The 17,046-nt window shown below is 42.8% G+C and overlaps 1 protein-coding gene across 1 annotated transcript in view; it reads left to right on the top strand.

The window, feature by feature from the left end:
* The first annotated feature begins 7,090 nt into the window (after positions 1 to 7,090).
* The window catches only part of DCK (deoxycytidine kinase), a 28,934-nt gene continuing 18,978 nt past the window's right edge, over positions 7,091 to 17,046 (top strand). Inside the window, exons 1-2 of the mRNA XM_070395311.1 lie at positions 7,091 to 7,438; positions 15,676 to 15,791. Of these exons, the coding sequence (XP_070251412.1) occupies positions 7,348 to 7,438; positions 15,676 to 15,791 (207 nt within the window). The 5' untranslated portion in view covers positions 7,091 to 7,347. The remainder of the gene's footprint in view (positions 7,439 to 15,675; positions 15,792 to 17,046) is intronic.

Raw genomic sequence — 17,046 nt, 5'->3', positions numbered from 1 at the left:
TCCTGAGTTTGTGTTAATGTTTATTTTTGCTATCGATATGCTTACGCTGAACACATTCCTACAGAAATATTGAAGGTATTTGGAGTATGTTAACATTTAAAATTTGTTAGGCATTATTTTTTGTAATGTTTACAACAACCCTGGGAATTAGTATCTTAGTCTTACAAATTAGGAAACTAAAGCTCAGAAATTGTATAAGTCACTAACTAGGGTTTTAAAACCCAAACATTCATTGACCTTGAAACCAACACTTTTGTTTGCTTTTTTAAAAAAGTAGTCCCCTCTTATCTTGGGTTACCCATGGTCAACTGCAGTCTGAAAATATTAAATGGAAAATTTCAGAAAGAAATGATTCACAAGTTTTAAATTGCAACCATTTTGAGTAGAATGATGAAATCTTGTGCCATCCTGCTTCATCCTACCTGGTCCTGCCCAGGATGTGAATCATCCTTGTCCAGCGTATCCATTCTGTATGTGTTTCCAGCCCATGAGTTGCTTATTAGCTTTGTCAGTTATCAAATCAACTGTGGAGGTATGCAGTGCTTGTGTTCAAGTAATCCTTGCTTTGCTTAATAATGGCCCCAAAGTGCAAGAGTAGTGATGCAGTTCTGGAATGTCAAAGAGAAGCCGTAAAGTGTATGTATGAATAGGAAAAATCATGGTATATATAAGGTTAGATACAACTTGACGTTTCAGGCATCGACTGAGGGCTTTGCAACATATCCCCTGTGGATAAGGTGGGACTACTGAACTCTTACCATGAGAACAGTTAGCAAAATATTTATTTTTTACCTTCCCATCAAGCTTAGATTTCATCAAATTTTGTCTTTATTATAGACCATTAAAGAATTAACACTATGCCCTGACCTGTGTGGCTCAGTTGGAGCATCATCCAGTATACTGGAAGATTGCAGGTTCTATGCCTGGTTGGGTGTCTCTCTCCTTCTCTAAAATCTTTTTTTTTTTTTAAATGAACAATATTAGAGAACCTTCATTTTATCCTGATTTCTAAGTTCCGAAAGGAAATGTGTATTTTAGAGTATTTTCCGAGTATCATTATTTTAGAGGTATTTAGAGGCATTGTGTTTGGACTGTCAGGTTGAAAATATTTTGATGTTAATAGCCACAGATGCCCAATGTCACTAATTGGTATTTGAACAAAAGCCTGGAAGAGAAATGTTAGTCCACACTGATGTGGACTGTCTCCAGGTTTTTTTGTTTTGTTTTTTGTCTCCAGGTTTTAATAAAAACATCTTGTTATTCTGAACATACAGTTTGTACAAAACTTCTGTATATAAAGAAATACTTAGAAAAATTAACTACACTTTGATAGGTTCATTTGTCTCTCTTGTAGTAAATTTAAATATTTAATTGTTAAATAATATTGTCTGGAATAATGCATTTTGGTAATACAAATGTTCTAAATAATTAATCCTTTAAGGCTTAACCATGTTTAATATTTTACACTTTCTTGTTTTAAACTGCATAATGAATGCAGTGTCACATTTTTTTGATTACCTAAAGATTAACTTTACAAGCATGTTGCAAAATATATCTTCCTTTCCTGAGGAGCTGTATAGAGCTGATGGCTGGCTCCTACACCCCGCTGGTGTGTTATTTTGACATTGCACTTCCAATGTGCTGGAAGCACCCTGACTCTCCACTCTTACTTTTATGATGGCTTCTACATCCTTCTGTTTTCTAGTCAGTAATGAGGGAAGGTTGCAGGAGAAGTTTATAACCAAGCTCATTAAGTTGATAGACATTATTTTACAAAAGTTGGGTTGGTATACACAAATGTGTAACCACTACTTATCAATGTTCAGGGCCCATTATTTTTTTCTACCTTTGTTCTCATTTTTTGAGTTGGTTTAGAGCAGGGGTGGGCAACCTTTTTGTGAGTGCGTGCCAAAACCAGCAAAATCTCTGACTCAAAATTCTTCTGCGTGCCAACCCTGATTTTTTTGAGAACATGTTACGCCTACTTGATATCTCTTAAGGTGTATGTATTTGAAGAACCTTGAAGAAATAAAATTCATTCGAGCGACAAAAACACAGTATATGATGATGAAAAATACATTTATTTTTTAATGTATACATGTACACTGATAGTCCGACAGAAAACTTTATGACTCCGTTTGATATTATCAGTGGGACTTTTGCTGCTGCATCACTGATGACAGAGATTTTACATCAGGTTTATATTTCGTGACCTTCAGAGATATGCACGAACTACTACTTTCATCCGTCAGGCTACTCCGATTATGAGACTTAACAAAATTCATCACTGAGAACAAAGATTCACAAGCGTATGTGGATGAAACCAAAACACTGGTCGGATCTAGGAAGGCAGGGAGAGTTAAGGCAGAGGCATAGAAATTGCTCTTCCCCTCTCTCGTCAATCCATGTCTATGGTCTTTAAGATAACTTGGTATGTAAAATTATTTATCTAAGATGCACCTACACTGAATTTATCTGAAAAATAAAAGTCGATATTAGGAAAAAAATTGTAAATGGAAGATTATAAGAGAGGGTTTCGTATGCCAGCAAAAGTTACTGGCGTGCCATGTTTGGCACGCGTGCCAAGGGTTGCCCACCCCTGGTTTAGAGTTTTCTTTGTTAAACTTGTATGTCATCAGTCAGGACCCTATCTCATTCACCAACATTTCCACAGGAGCAAAGGAATGCCCAAATTGAAGGACTAGTAAAATTTCTGGCAAGAAAGTGTTAAGGTAGTAGCATGCTTACGACTGGCTGGATGCTCCAATCCCTTGTCTTTTTGTTTTTTAATATATTTTATTGATTTTTTACAGAGAGGAAGGGAGAGAGATAGAGAGTTAGAAACATCGATGAGAGAGAAACATCGATCAGCTGCCTCCTGCACATCTCCCACTGGGGATGTGCCCGCAACCCAGGTACATGCCCTTGACCGGAATCGAACCCGGGACCCTTCAGTCCGCAGGCCGACGCTCTATCCACTGAGCCAAACCGGTTTCGGCTCCCTTGTCTTTTTTTTAAAAAAAATATATTTTTATTGATTTCAGAGAGGAAGGGAGAGGGAGAGAGAGAGAAACATCAATGATGAGAGAGAATCATTGATTGGCTGTCTCCTGCACGCCCCCTATTGGGGATCGAGCCCAGAACCTGGGCATGTGCCCTTGACTGGAATCGAACCCTGGACCCTTCAGTCCGCAGGCTGACGCTCTATCCACCCAGCCAAACCAGCTAGGGCCAATCCTGTGTCTTTTATCTGCAATTCCAAAATCTGAAAAGCTCAGAAAACAGTATTTTATTGATTCAGTGCAAACTTAACCTGATCTTAGTGTCACTGCCAAATATTAGTGTATTTAATACTTATGCCAGAGGGTTAGGGAGGGTGACATAATGTGTATAGTATATGACTATTTCTTTTCTAAAGTCTAAAAATTTGTGAATTCTGAAACAGATCTGGCTACATTGCTTTCAGATAAGGGGTTGTGGACAAAAAATCAGGAAGGCACTTTTAAAAGTGTGCTCTGGTCTTTTCCTTGTGTTATCCACAAATTATGTAGGAAAATGGAAAATTATGGTGAACTTGGTGCCAAGAGAGCTAGGTTCTCTGTTTCCCCCATTTACTTTGTATTTTCAAGATACACTCTTAAGCTTGACGGAGCTCAAATTCTCACAGCCAGAAGCTGGCAGAGTTGGATTTGAAAGCAGTCTTTAATTTTTCCGTGCTTAAACGGTTATACTTCTTTTGTGTGTTTATGTGTTTTATGTGTGTGGAAACCACACTTGGGGATTCTTACTCCTCAACCCCAAACATCTTTAACGGAGCTATATGGACTTCAGTTCCACTTTCCTCCTGTTTGAAGGTAGCTGCCAGTACCCTTACTCCTTTCTCAGTAGCTGCCAGTACCCTTATTATTTCATGGGTTTTTCCCCAAGCTTAGGTGTGGAATAAAACACCTAGTAGCTTTCCTAGCTTCTTTGCCATCCTTGATGACAAGCATCCAGGCCTTTTTCATTTCAGGGATCCTGCTGCTAATCACTATGGGATAAACAAAAGTAATGCATATAAAATAATAGCATCTACACCAGCGGTTCTCAACCTGTGGGTTGTGACACCTTTGGGGGTCGAATGACCCTTTCACAGGGGTTGCCTAGATACATCCTGCATATCAGATATTTACATTATGATTCATAACAGTAGCAAAATTACAGTTATGAAGTAGCAACAAAAATAATTTTATGGTTGGGGGTCACCACAACATGAGGAACTGTATTAAAGGGTCGTGGCATTAAGGAAGGTTGAGAACCACTGATCTACACTAATAAAACAGAAAGATGCAAATTAACCATCACTGTCATTCTGCCACACCCACAAGCCACACCCACAAGCCAATCAGGAGTGAGTATGCAAATTAACCCAACTAAGATGGCGGCAGCCACAGAGCTGGAGCAAGCAGGAGGCTTGGGTTACCCCTGAGGATGGAGGAAGCCAAGCTTCCCGCCTGCCCTGGCTGGCTGTGGGCTCCACTCAAGGCTACAAAGTTTCAATTATAAAAGATAAATAAATCCCAGATGCCTGCTTCCAGCCGGCCAAAAAAAGAAAAAAAAGGAGAGGCTGGGAGCTTGAGTCACTGGGGGGCGTGGCCAACCTGAAAACGGCCATCAGCTCCTCACCCAGGCTGGCCAGGCACCTAGCGGGACCCCCCCCCCCCCCCCCCCCGAAGGGGCTGTGGCCAGCCTGCAAACAGCCATCAGCCCCTCACCCAGGCTGGCCAGGCACCCCAACAGGGACCCCCCCCACCCTGAAGGGGCTGTCGCCAGTCTGAAAATAGCCTTCAGCCCCTCACCCAGGCTGGCCACACCCCCATGGGGTGAGGGTCCCCGCTGGGGGGGTTGGCCAGCGTGCAAACAGCCGTGAGCCCCTCACCCAGGCTGGCCAGGCACCCAAGCAGGACCCCCACCCTGATCCAGGACACCCTTCAGGGCAAACCAGCTGGCCTCCACCCATGCACCAGGCCACTATCCTATATAATAAAAGGGTGATATGCAAATTGACCCTAACAGCAGAACAACTGGGAATGACTGGTCACTGTGACACACACTGACCACCAGGGGGCAGACGCTCAATGCAGGAGCTTCCCCCTGGTGGTCAGTGCGCTCCCACAGGGGGAGCTCTGCTCAGCCACAAGCCAGGCTGATGGCTGCCATCACAGCAGTGGTGGCGGGAGCCTCTCCCGCTTCCTCAGCAGCGCTAAGGATATCCAACTACAGCTTAGGCCTGCTCCGCGCTGGCAAGTGGATATCCCCCGAGGGCTCCCAGGCTGCCAGAGGGATGTCTGACTGCCAGCTTAGGCCCGTTCCCCCGGGGAGCGGGCCTAAGCCAGCAGGTAGACATCCCCCGAGGGGCCCCAGACTGCAAGAGGGCACAGGCTGGGCTGAGGGGCACCCCCCCCCCCCCGAGTGCATACATTTTTGTGCACCGGACCTCTAGTCTATATATATAAAAGCCTAGCGACCGGAAAGGCAGAACAACCAGAACGACCAGGGGCTATGATGTGCACTGTGGCAGCCAACCAGCCTGATCCGAGCCCCAATTGCACCCCCCCCAACCCCCCGGTAGACCCGGTCTCCAGTCAGCCCCCAACACCCCGATCAGGGGCAGGGCCAGCCACCAACTGCCTGCGACCCCTCCCCCCCCTCCCCCCGAGGGCCTGGCTGGATGAGCCCCCATCAGGGTGGGCTGGCCAGACCCCTCCCATGCACAAATTTGTGCACTGAGCCTCTAGTAACAAAATAATAGAGGGAAATTACAAAGAATAATTTTTGCTGTTTTTATTCTAGAGTTCCTCATGAGATCACATTTTGATTTCTGCCCTTTATTTCTGAGAATGATTCACTGTTTACCCACCTTCTTCTGAACTCCACCTTTAGATGCATTTTAAATGTGATGATAGTTGCAAAGTAAAAAAGAATAACAAGGCCATTGGTTTCTGTAGGTAATTTGAACTCAATACAGTAGTGTCTAGTTTACTACTTTTTTTTTTTTAGTTTTTGTTTTTTTTTACCATAATCAAAAAATGAGTTCCTCTGGGCAATTTTTACTCTGTATTTGCCTCCAGCTAGCTGAGTGTTCTAGCAGAGTACATTGCACATAAGCACTCTGTGTTGAGTTAAAAAATTCAACGTTTATTTGTTAACTATGTGCCAGGTATAAGGGCATGGAAAGTTAAATAAGTTCTAGTCATGTTGAATGGAAATAGACCCAATGTGTTAACTTCTACATAGCATTGTAGAGGTGAAAAATGTTTTCCTTATTCCCTTCTAGGTTCTTTAGCTGGTCTAATAAGTAAATTGACATAAGACAGATTAATAGGAGAAAAACTAATTTTATTTCGTTTGTACAGCAGCCCCATAAAAATATGAAACTCACAGTGGGCAAAGTAGGGAGCTTTTTAATCTTTTAGACAAATAAACAATAAATTTGTGAAGACTTGACAAGGCAAATGATTTGGGGTTGGGTTAGTGCATTGGTGAAGAAGTAACATAGTTTGTTAATACAGCCTGCTCTGCTCTAAATTTCCACCCCAGTTCCACTTGCTGACTTTGAACAACAGCCTCTCAGTGCCTGTTTCCTCACTGATAAATGGGGCTAATTGTGGGATCTTCAGCACTGGATTGCTAGTTAATTCATGAAAAGAGCTGGAAACTGCCTGGCTGGGTTGCCCAGCAGAACTTAGCCTGATGCTCGTCCTCCAGGCTGAGAACACAGGCCAGTGTCTGAATTTTCTATTACACATTGCTTCAGCCCGATAAGTTCAAAGGTTCAAGTCCAACCAATTCTGTTGAGACGCTTTATCTCCACCAGCCCCACTGCAGAGGCGAGGTCCCGGAGCCCAGCCCAGGTGACGACAGCAGGCAACACCCTCTGCCCTCGGGCGCCCTGCAACCTTCGGCGATCCCAGGTCTTTGCCAGTGGTTCCCTCCCCTCCGGAAGCACTCACTCCCCGCTCCCCCGCGGCGTCCCCGGAAGCGGCGCGCCTGCGTCAGCGCGCGCGCGGCCCCGCCCTGTGCTCTCGCGGGATTCTCCTTGCCGGTTGCGCCCAGCGGCCCCGGCCTTGGGGGGCGGGCGGGCGAACGCGGAGGGGCCCGATCTTACCTTCCGAGCGGCGGCGGTGAGAGGCGTGGCCTCCCCTCTGGGCGGGCGCCCGCCTCCGCGCGCCAAAATTAAATCGGAGACCCGCCGGCGCGAGATCCTGTGACGAGCCGGAGTCCAGCCTGCAGGGCGGCGGAGGCGCGAGCACCTGTGTCCACTTCCCAGCCACCTGCCCGACGCGCTCGGCCGCCCCCTGTCGAGACATGGCCACCCCACCCAAGAGGAGCTGCCCCTCTCCCGCGACCAGCTCGGAGGGAACCCGCATCAAGAAAATTTCCATCGAAGGGAACATCGGTAAGGAACCCTGCGCAATGTCGGGTCCATAGAAGGGGGGGTCACGGCGGCGGCGAAGCGCGCATTTACGGCATCTCTGTTGCTCCTCAGTGAGGACCTTCCTCCCAGGCTGGCTGTGGGGCTGCGGTCTGGAATTGCCCCCTCCCTGCCCTCCTGCTCTCGGCCCTCCCAGTCCCCTCCCTGCCCCGAAGGCGGCGGCGGCGGCGGCGGCGGCGGCCGCCTCCCGGGCATCTGGCAGCTCTTTGGGCCAGTTTCATCCTCTTTGTTGGGACCCCACAAAGGGAAAGTTTGTGTTTTTTTTGGAGGGGGGGGTGCCAGTTCTTCCGGTGCAATTGACATACGTTAAATGACCCCCTTTAGGTGTAGTCTTCAGCGAGGCCTGGCAAACATAATGTCATTCTACTACCACCAGGATCAGGGTTGAGAGCATCTCCACCGCGGGAAGTTCCCTGTGCCCTTTGGCAACCACTGATGTCAGTCCTTGCAGGTTTTGCCTTTTCCAGACTGTGATAGAGCGGGAATCATAGTGTGTGTAGCCTTATGTGTTATACTTTAAATTAGCAGAATGATTTTATATTCATCCACGTTGCTTGTCTCGGTAGTTCTTTTCTGTTGCCTAGTACTATTCCATTGCATGGTTATACCACAGTTTATCTCTTCCCTAGTTGTGGACATGTTTCCAGATTTCAGCGATTATGAATAAAACTGCCATAAACATTGGCGTACAAGGAAAGAGGTTTTTAATTATCTAACAGCATGGCTTTCCTCACTAACGACCCTACATCCAAGTAAACTTTGGGCTGTGATTCCAAGACCATTATGTTTCTGTTCTTTACCCAGATGGGGACAGAACACACCATTCATGCATTTTGCAAGATGCATCTGAACTTCTGGTTTTTATATATTTCCTACCACAGGAAACCTATGCCTGACATTTCCTGTTTTGAGATAATTTATTTTTTGTCTCCAAGTTATGTACTAGTCATTCATGCATACAGTGAATGGTTTTAAATTCTCACCGCATTCAAAGCACTTGAATTTTGTTTTTTGTTTCTTTAATTTTTATAAAGCAGTCAGACTTTTAAAAAGCAAGGCAAGCAGATGCTTTAGCAGCATTCCAAGGAATAGAAAAAAAGCTGGACATACCCTCAAACAGGACATTTTGTTTCATTGCTCTCATATTAAGGCACCAGTGGAAAAGATCCATATACAGTTGGACCCTTGAACAACATGCATTTGAACTGTGCAGGTGAAGTTATACATGGATTTCCCCTCCAATAAATACGGTACTGTTTCTGTGGTTGGGAGTCCGTGGATGCTGAAGGCAGGCTATATGCATTGATTTACGCCATTTTTTTTCCCCCTTAAAATTAGTGTTTTTGTTTTATTTGGGCAGATACCCAGAAGTGAAATTGTTTGGTCATATGATCACTCTATTCTTAATTTTTTGAAGAACCTCCATGTTTCCCATAGTGGTTCTACCAATATTCAACCCCATCAGCAGTGCATGAGAATTCTCTTTTCTCCATAATCTCTCCAAAACTTGTAATTTGTTGTCTTTTGATAATAGCTAATCTTACAGGTGTGAGGTAATTTCTCACCATGGTTTTAATTTGTACTTTCCTGATGATTAGTGATGTTGAGCATTTGTCATATGCTTGTTGGCCATCTGCATGTCTTCTTTGGAAAATTTTTTACTCTGTCCACTTTTAAATTGGATTGTTAGTTTTTTTGTGTTATTTTGAGTTGTATAGTTCTTTATATATTTTTTTATTAACTCCTTATCATATATGTCATTTGCAAATATCTTCTCCCATTCTGTAGGTTGCCTTTTCATTTTGTTTATTTTTTTCCCATGCAGAAGCTTTTTAGTTTGATGTAGTCCCACTTTCTTTTGTTGCCTTTGCTTTTGGTGTCAAATCTATAAAATCATTGCCAAGACTGATGTCAGAAAGGTTATGGCCTATATTTTCTTCTGAGAGTTTTGTGGTTTCAGTCTTATATTCAAGTCTTCAACCCATTTTAAATTTATTTTTGTGTATGGTGTAAGATAGTCGTCCAGTATCATTCTTTGGCACATGGCTGTCCAGTTTTTCCAGCACCACTTATTAAAGAGACTGTCCTTTCCCATTGTTTATTCTTGGCTCCTCTGTAGTAAGTTAATTGACCATATATGGATGAGTTTATTTCTGGGCTCTCAGCTCTGTTCCATTGATCTCTGTGTTTATTTTTGTGCCAGTATCATAATGTTATAATTGCTATAGCTTTGTAATATGGTGTGAATTTATGCCATTTTATATAGGGGATTTGAGCATTCGCAGGTTATGGTGACCCTGAGGTCCTGGGACTAAAATCTGAATATTTGCTAACACTGAACCTGCATTTCTGTAAGACAACATTTTGCTATTTAGATGGGCTTTATTCCTCACCACTTAGTCTTTCCTGACACTGAAGCTTTGCCTGTTACTCTTATTGCTTTTGCACTGTTGCTCATGTCCCCTCCAATTTGTCAGAGCCAAATAAGCTATAAATGTACAAGTTGTTAATCTGTGTTGTAGAAAATAATTTGTGATTCTTCTCTTATTCCTAGAATTTGAGACTTAACTGTTCATTTTATTTTATATTATATTCATACTAGAGGCCCGGTGCACAAAAATTAGTGCACTGGGGGGTGGAGGGGGGGAAATCCGTCAGCCCGGCCTGTGCCCTCTCACAGTCTGGGACCCCTCGGGGGATGACCATCTGCTGGCTGAGGCCTGCTCCCCAGGGGATTGGGCCTAAGCTGGCAATCAGATATTCCTCTGGCAGCCCGGCAGCCCTCGGGGGATGTCCACTTGCCAGCGGGGAGCAGACCGAAGCTGCAGTCGGACATCCTTAGCGCTGCTGAGGAGGCAGGAGAGGCTCCCACCACCACTGCTGTACTGGCAGCCATCAGCCGGGCTTGTGGCTGAGCAGAGCTCCCCCCTGTGGAGTACACTGACCACCAGGGGGCAGCTCCTGCATTGAGCGTCTGCCCCCTGGTGGTCAGTGTGTGTCATAGTGACAAGTCATTCCCAGTCTTTCTGCTGTTAGGGTCAGTTTGCATATTACCCTTTTACTATATAGGATAGAGGCCTGGTGCATGGGTGGGGGCCAGCTGGTTTGCCCTGAAGGGTGTCCTGGATCAGGGTTGGGGTCCCGCTTGGGTGCCTGGCCAGCCTGGGTGAGGGGCTGATGGCTGTTTTCAGGCTGCCCGCACCCCCTTCAGGGTGGGGATCCCCACTGGGGTGCCTGGCCAGCCTGGAAGAGGGGCTGAGGGCTGTTTTCAGACTGCCTGCACCCCCTTCAGGGTGGGGGTCCCCACTGGGGTGCCTGGCCAGCCTGGATGAGGGGCTGAGGGCTGTTTTCAGGTGGGCCCAGCCTGCAACTGAAGCTGCCAGTCTCTCCTTTTTTTCTTTTTTTATCCTGGGATTTATTTACCTTCTGTAATTGAAACTTTGTTGCAGCTCCAGCTCCGATGCCGGCTGTCTGAAAGCAGGTCTCTGGGGTTTGTTTCGCTTCTATAATTGAAACATAGTTGCATTTCAGAGCTGTTGTTTTCAGGCTCAGAGCCGGGTGCAGCAGGCGGGGAACCTTGGCTGCCTTCGTCGCCGGGGCAACCAAGCCTCATGTTTTCTTCAGCTGCATGGCTGCCCGCTGCCATCTTGGTTGGCAGTTAATTTGCATATCACCCTGATTAGCCACTGGGAAGCGTAGCGGAGGTATGGTTAATTACCATGTTTGTCTATTATTAGATAGGACTAGAGGCCCGGTGCATGAGATTCGTACACTAGGGTGGGGAGGGGTGCCCTCAGCCCAGTCTGTGCCCTCTGGCAGTCCGGGACCCATCGGGGGGTGTCCGCCTGCAGGCGTAGGCCCGATCCCCAGGGGAATCGGGCCTAAGCTGGCAGGCAGACATCCATCTCGCAATCTGGGGCTCTCGCATCTGGGACCCCTTGCTCCTCACTGAATGTCTGGTGATCATTTTATGTTTCACTTACTGTCCTTTTAAATGCCATATAGTCCTTATGCTTACCCTCTCCACACAAAATCCGTGGTTACCAGTGTTTTTCCCATTATTAAATCCAATAGTCATTTAATTTATCCTTAAAAGTTTTTCTCCTCAGCTGTTCTGTCTGTTACCTTATCGACCCTCCTCTTTTCCCCCCTCTATGTGTGATTTATTTATTTATTTATTTGTATTGATTTCAGAGAGGAAGGGAGAGGGAGAGAGAAAGATAGAAACATCAATGATGAGAGAGAATTATTGATTGGCTGCCTCCTGCATGCACCCTACTGGGGATTGATCCAGCAACCCAGGCATGTGCCCTAGACTGGAATCGAACCCGGGACCCTTCAGTCCACAGGCCGATGCTCTATCCACTGAGCCCAAACCAGCTAGGGCCCTGTGTGTGATCTTTTAAAGTTCTTCCAGTTTGTTCTTTTTTTCTATTGTCCTTTCAATGTCCTAGATTTGAATGTAGTTTTATAAGTCAAAGGTAAGTTCTTTTTGCCCTCTTTGGACCCAGTTTATAAGGAAGAGGAGGCTTTACTTATAAGCATACTAAAATTGCTTTTTATTTTTATCTGTGTGGGGGGGGGGGGGAGAGGGAGAGAGGGGGCGAAACACATTATGCTGACTGGAGATGTCTAACATAACCACATTTGGTGACTTAAGATAGAAAGAGTGTGATGGTCATTAGGAGTACTGTTGCACCCTATTAAATTTTATGTCAATACTTTTCCTACTATTAAATTGCATGTATTCCTGGGTAATTTATAAATATAATGTGTTCTGATTATACCTGAATATCTCCCCCACCCAAATATCTTCCCCACCCCAATTTCTAAGAAACTAGTGAATGATCAGATAACTTTTTTTTAATTTAAGGATTGGATAGTGTACACACTGCACAGAACCATGAAAATAAAGTAGAGAAAACATGGCTATTGCTTGTAGGAAGTACTTTGCAAAAAAGGTTTTATAAATTTACTAGTGGTCATTGTGCACATTGAAAGGAAATTAATTAGAAAAAATATTTTAATATCGCCATTCACCCTTTCTCTATAATAGAAATGTCAACCAAATTCACGATTCACAATGATAGATTGAAACACATGCCTGGGATTGGCACCAGCAAGAGCTTTATATGTATCGCACATGCGCAAGTCAACTTAGCCTTTTATATGTATGGAATAAACTTGCTTAATTAGACCTGCTTTCTGATGTAGCCCAGTGAAGCACCCCAACTTCTCTTTCAGGTAATTACCAGCAACACAGCAGTAAATATCAACACAAAGCAGATTATTATTGTAGATCATGCAGGGAGAACAAACGGTAAAATATTTAACTGCAGCAGCGTGTGACTATATTCTGCGCAGTGAGAAAACCTGAAGTCATTTTCAAGGTTCACCATTTCTTACTTCTTTTCAGGCAGGTCAAGTTTCTAAGCTTTCGAAATCTCTGTTTTCCGGCTAATGAAAAGAAAATAGGGTTCAACTGAGTCCCCCATCTACCTGTGCAGGACTTCTGTGAGGATCAAATGAGAAGAGGCACGGGAAAGTGCCTCACAGACATTTGATTACAGTGTAAAATGTCTGCATCTGGCTTTGAAGCAAGTCATGTTCCTGGGCTGAAGAAATTGCCAGGAGGCTAGTTGCTAGGGAGAGGAAGCCCAGTGAAGCTACATGACGTCATTACCTAAAGGGACACTTAGCATATTTGCCTTTTATATATATAGATGATACTGTAGTGCCATATGATAACTACTGTCCTATAATAATATGCTACTTTCCATTCTAAAACTATAGGCATTTGATGCATCTTTACATTGATTTTATAGTTCATTTGGTTGTTTTTAAATTAGTTTTAGGTAGGAAAGTCCTGAGTTGTTTAACAGAGAATGAAGCCAGTTTGAAAAGGAAAATTTTGAAAACGTGACAGCCTAGAAAGACTGTCACTGTAGTGATAGTTTACTTGCTTATCACAGCAGTTTCCATGAGGAGGGTATTATTATTATCTCCATTGTATTATGGGAAGTAGGCTCAGAGAGGCTGGTAGTTTTCCAAAATCACACACCTGATTAAGTGGAGGAAAAACCTTAACTACTTCCCACAAAGTTATTGCTCATCGCTTGGTTAAGGAAAATGAATCTAGAACTAGGATTTTTTATGCCATAACATCTTGCCTAAAATCTCACCAGGTTTTTAAATTTTCTTACCATGGTTTTGGTAAACTAAAAACTAATGTGTTTAATAAGAATGGACAGGGACCCTTTTAGTTTTCATTAAAAAAAAATCTAGAGCTGTGGGGGAGCTTAAAGGGGGATAAATGGTGATAGTAGGAGATTTAACTTGGAGTGGTGAACACAATACAGTATACAGATGATATATTACAGAATTGTATACCTGAAGCCTATATCATTTTATTAACCAATCTAACCCAATAAATTCAATAATTTTTAAAAAATCTAAAAAGTAAGTTTAGGAAATTAAATGTTTTTTAATGTATTTATTATTATAGTCATGTGCTGCTTCACGATGGGGATACATTATGAGAAATGTGTCGTTAGTTGTTTGTCTTGGTGAGAATATCATATAGTGCACTTACACAAACACAGATAGTATAGCCTACTACACAACTGGCTATATGGTATAGCCTAATGCTCCTAGCCTACAAGCCTGTACAGCATGTTACTGTACAAAACAACCTGAGATTAAATCAAGCACAAGAGAAAATGGTGCAATCAAAAGACTTAACCATGAGATGCATGAGGCTGTTGCCAGTGTAACATAGCATATTTTACAGTGAAGTTTGTATTTATTCATTTATTTATGTATTTATGTATTTATTTATTTATGTATTTAATCAATCCTCACCTGAGGACATGCTTAGAAAAGGAAGAGAACAAGAGAGAGAGAGAGAGAGAGAGACATCGATCAGCTGCTCTCTATACGTGCCCTGACCAGGAGTTGAACCGGTAACCCTTCAGTACATAGGATGACACTCAACCAACTGAGCCACTTCAGTGGACTGTTTTGGTTTTTTTTTTAAACCAGAAGAGTAAACTCTAAAATAACGAAAAGTTATATATAGTAAATATATAAACCAGTAACATAGTTATTTGTTATCATTATCAAGTATTATGTACTTTACATAATTGTATATGCTATATTTTTATGAGTGGCAGTGCAGTAGATTTGTTTACACCAGCATGACCACAAATATATACATATATAAATAAAGGCTAATATACTAAGTGTCCGTCTGTGTAATGACGTAATGTAGCAATGCCCATCTTCCTCTTCCTAGCAACTAGCCTCCTTGGAGTTTCTTCAGCCCAGGAACATGACTTGCTTCAAAGCCAGATGCAGACATTTTACACTGTAACCAAATGTCTGAAGGGTTTTCCCGTGCCCCATCTCATTTGATCCTCACAGAAGTCCTGGAGCAGGTAAATGGGGGACTCAATGAAATCCTATTTTCTTTTCTTTAGCCGGAAAACAGAGATTTCGAAAGCTTAGAAACTTGACCTGCCTGAAAAGAAGTAAGAAATGGTGAACCTTGAAAATGACTTCAGGTTTTCTCACTGCGCAGAATATAGTCAAACGCTGCTGCAGTTAAATATTTTACCGTTTGTTCTCCCTGCATGATCTACAATAATAATCTGCTTTGTGTTGATATTTACTGCTGTGTTGCTGGTAATTACCTGAAAGAGAAGTTGGGGTGCTTCACTGGGCTACATCAGAAAGCAGGTCTAATTAAGCAAGTTTATTCCATACATATAAAAGGCTAAGTTGACTTGCGCATGTGCGATACATATAAAGCTCTTGCTGGTGCCAATCCCAGGCATGTGTTTCAATCTATCATTGTGAATCGTGAATTTGGTTGACATTTCTATTATAGAGAAAGGGTGAATGGCAATATTAAAATATTCTAATTTATTTCCTTTCACTGTGCACAAATTCGTGCACTGGGCCATTAGTATGTGAATAATGCCTTGTCCTAAAACGTTAGACATCTATGTGTCTCTAGGTGATAGGAATTTTTCAGCGTCATTATAGTCTTGAGGGAACCACCAAAATACATGTAGTTCAACATTGAGTGAAATGTTGTTATGCTGTGCATGATTATACCTTTTGAAAAGCTGAAGACTATTTTGGCTTTTTTTCCCCTGATAAGTTATTTTCCTCTGTTTTACTTTTCCTCTTCACAATAGCTGCAGGGAAGTCAACATTTGTGAATATCCTTAAACAAGTCTGCCAGGATTGTGAAGTGGTTCCTGAACCTATTGCCAGATGGTGCAATGTTCAAAGTACTCAAGATGAATTTCAGGTATGAAAATAAAATTTAACTAAAATAAAAACCGTTTGGCTTAGAGAAGCAATAGTATTTAATCTCTTGGGTGTTTGCTTGTTTTTCCTTTTTCCAATAAAACTTTGAAATCTAGCTTTAAGTCTTTATGTTCGTTTGGGTAGTAGTACAAGGATGTTTATCTATGTAAACATTGGACAATATGCATCTAAGATTTATGTACTTGATTATATCTAAGTAACATTTTTAAAGTTTTCAAAAATTAATTTAAATGTTTTTAAAAATCTAATAAATTCCTTGAGTTGCTTTTTACTTTTTGTTTACAAAAACATAAGCAAACAACAAAAACAAAACTACTCAGTAACTGAATTTTATTAGTTTATTTTTTAAGCCTTTTGTCTTAGAATGAACTGTTTAGGCTCCCATTTCTGTGTACTGTCATTTTTGCCAGACTTTCATCCTGGACACAAGTTTCAATTTCTCAGCATTATTCATTCTATGTTGTGAATGAGAAAAAGGGAATAACAGTTATATTTACTTAAAAAAATACATTTATTTTTATTGATTTCAGAGAGAAAGGGAGAGGGAGAGAGAATCATTAATGGCTGCCTCCTGAACGCCCCCCACTGGGATTGAGCCCACAACCCGGGCATGTGCCCTGACCAGGAATTGACCCCTGGGATGATGCTCAACCACTGAGCCATGATGGCTGGGCAAATCTCATTTTTTTATAGCACAATTTTTTATTGTATGTGTATGAAGGAGAGATATCTAATTGCTAATACTTTTATTTCTGGAGAAATGAGGATTAAAACTGAAAGCTGCATAGCTGTGTAGCAGAAACCTTCACAATGGGAATGTGTGCTTAAAGCTTTGTTAGAGCTGAGGTGGACAGAAGATTGAAAAAAAGTCTATGTTTTAGAGTTTAGCTGTTGGTATAAGGAATCTGGAAATAACTGGGACCCTTCAGTCCACAGGCCGACGCTCTATCCACTGAGCCAAACCAGTTAGGGTACAAGGAGAAATTATTATTAAAATAATCTGTTGCCTGACCAGGCATGGCTCAGTGGTTGAGCATCTACCTGTGAACCAGGAGGTCACTGTTCAATTCCTAGTCAGGGCACATGCCTGGGTTTTGGGCTAGATCCCCAGTAGGGGTATGCAGGAGACAGCCAATCAATGATTCTCTCTCATCATTGATGTTTCTACCTTCCTCGCCCTTCCTCTCTGAAATCAATCAATCAATCTATCTATCTATCTATCTATCTATCTACCT

Source organism: Myotis yumanensis, unplaced genomic scaffold, assembly GCF_028538775.1.
Source record: "Myotis yumanensis isolate MYYU_CA2020_CCGP unplaced genomic scaffold, mMyoYum1.0.hap1 SCAF_1, whole genome shotgun sequence".
Lineage (NCBI taxonomy): Eukaryota > Metazoa > Chordata > Mammalia > Chiroptera > Vespertilionidae > Myotis > Myotis yumanensis.
The sequence above is the reverse complement of the archived record's forward strand: the minus strand, read 5'-3'. Positions and strand labels throughout refer to the sequence as shown.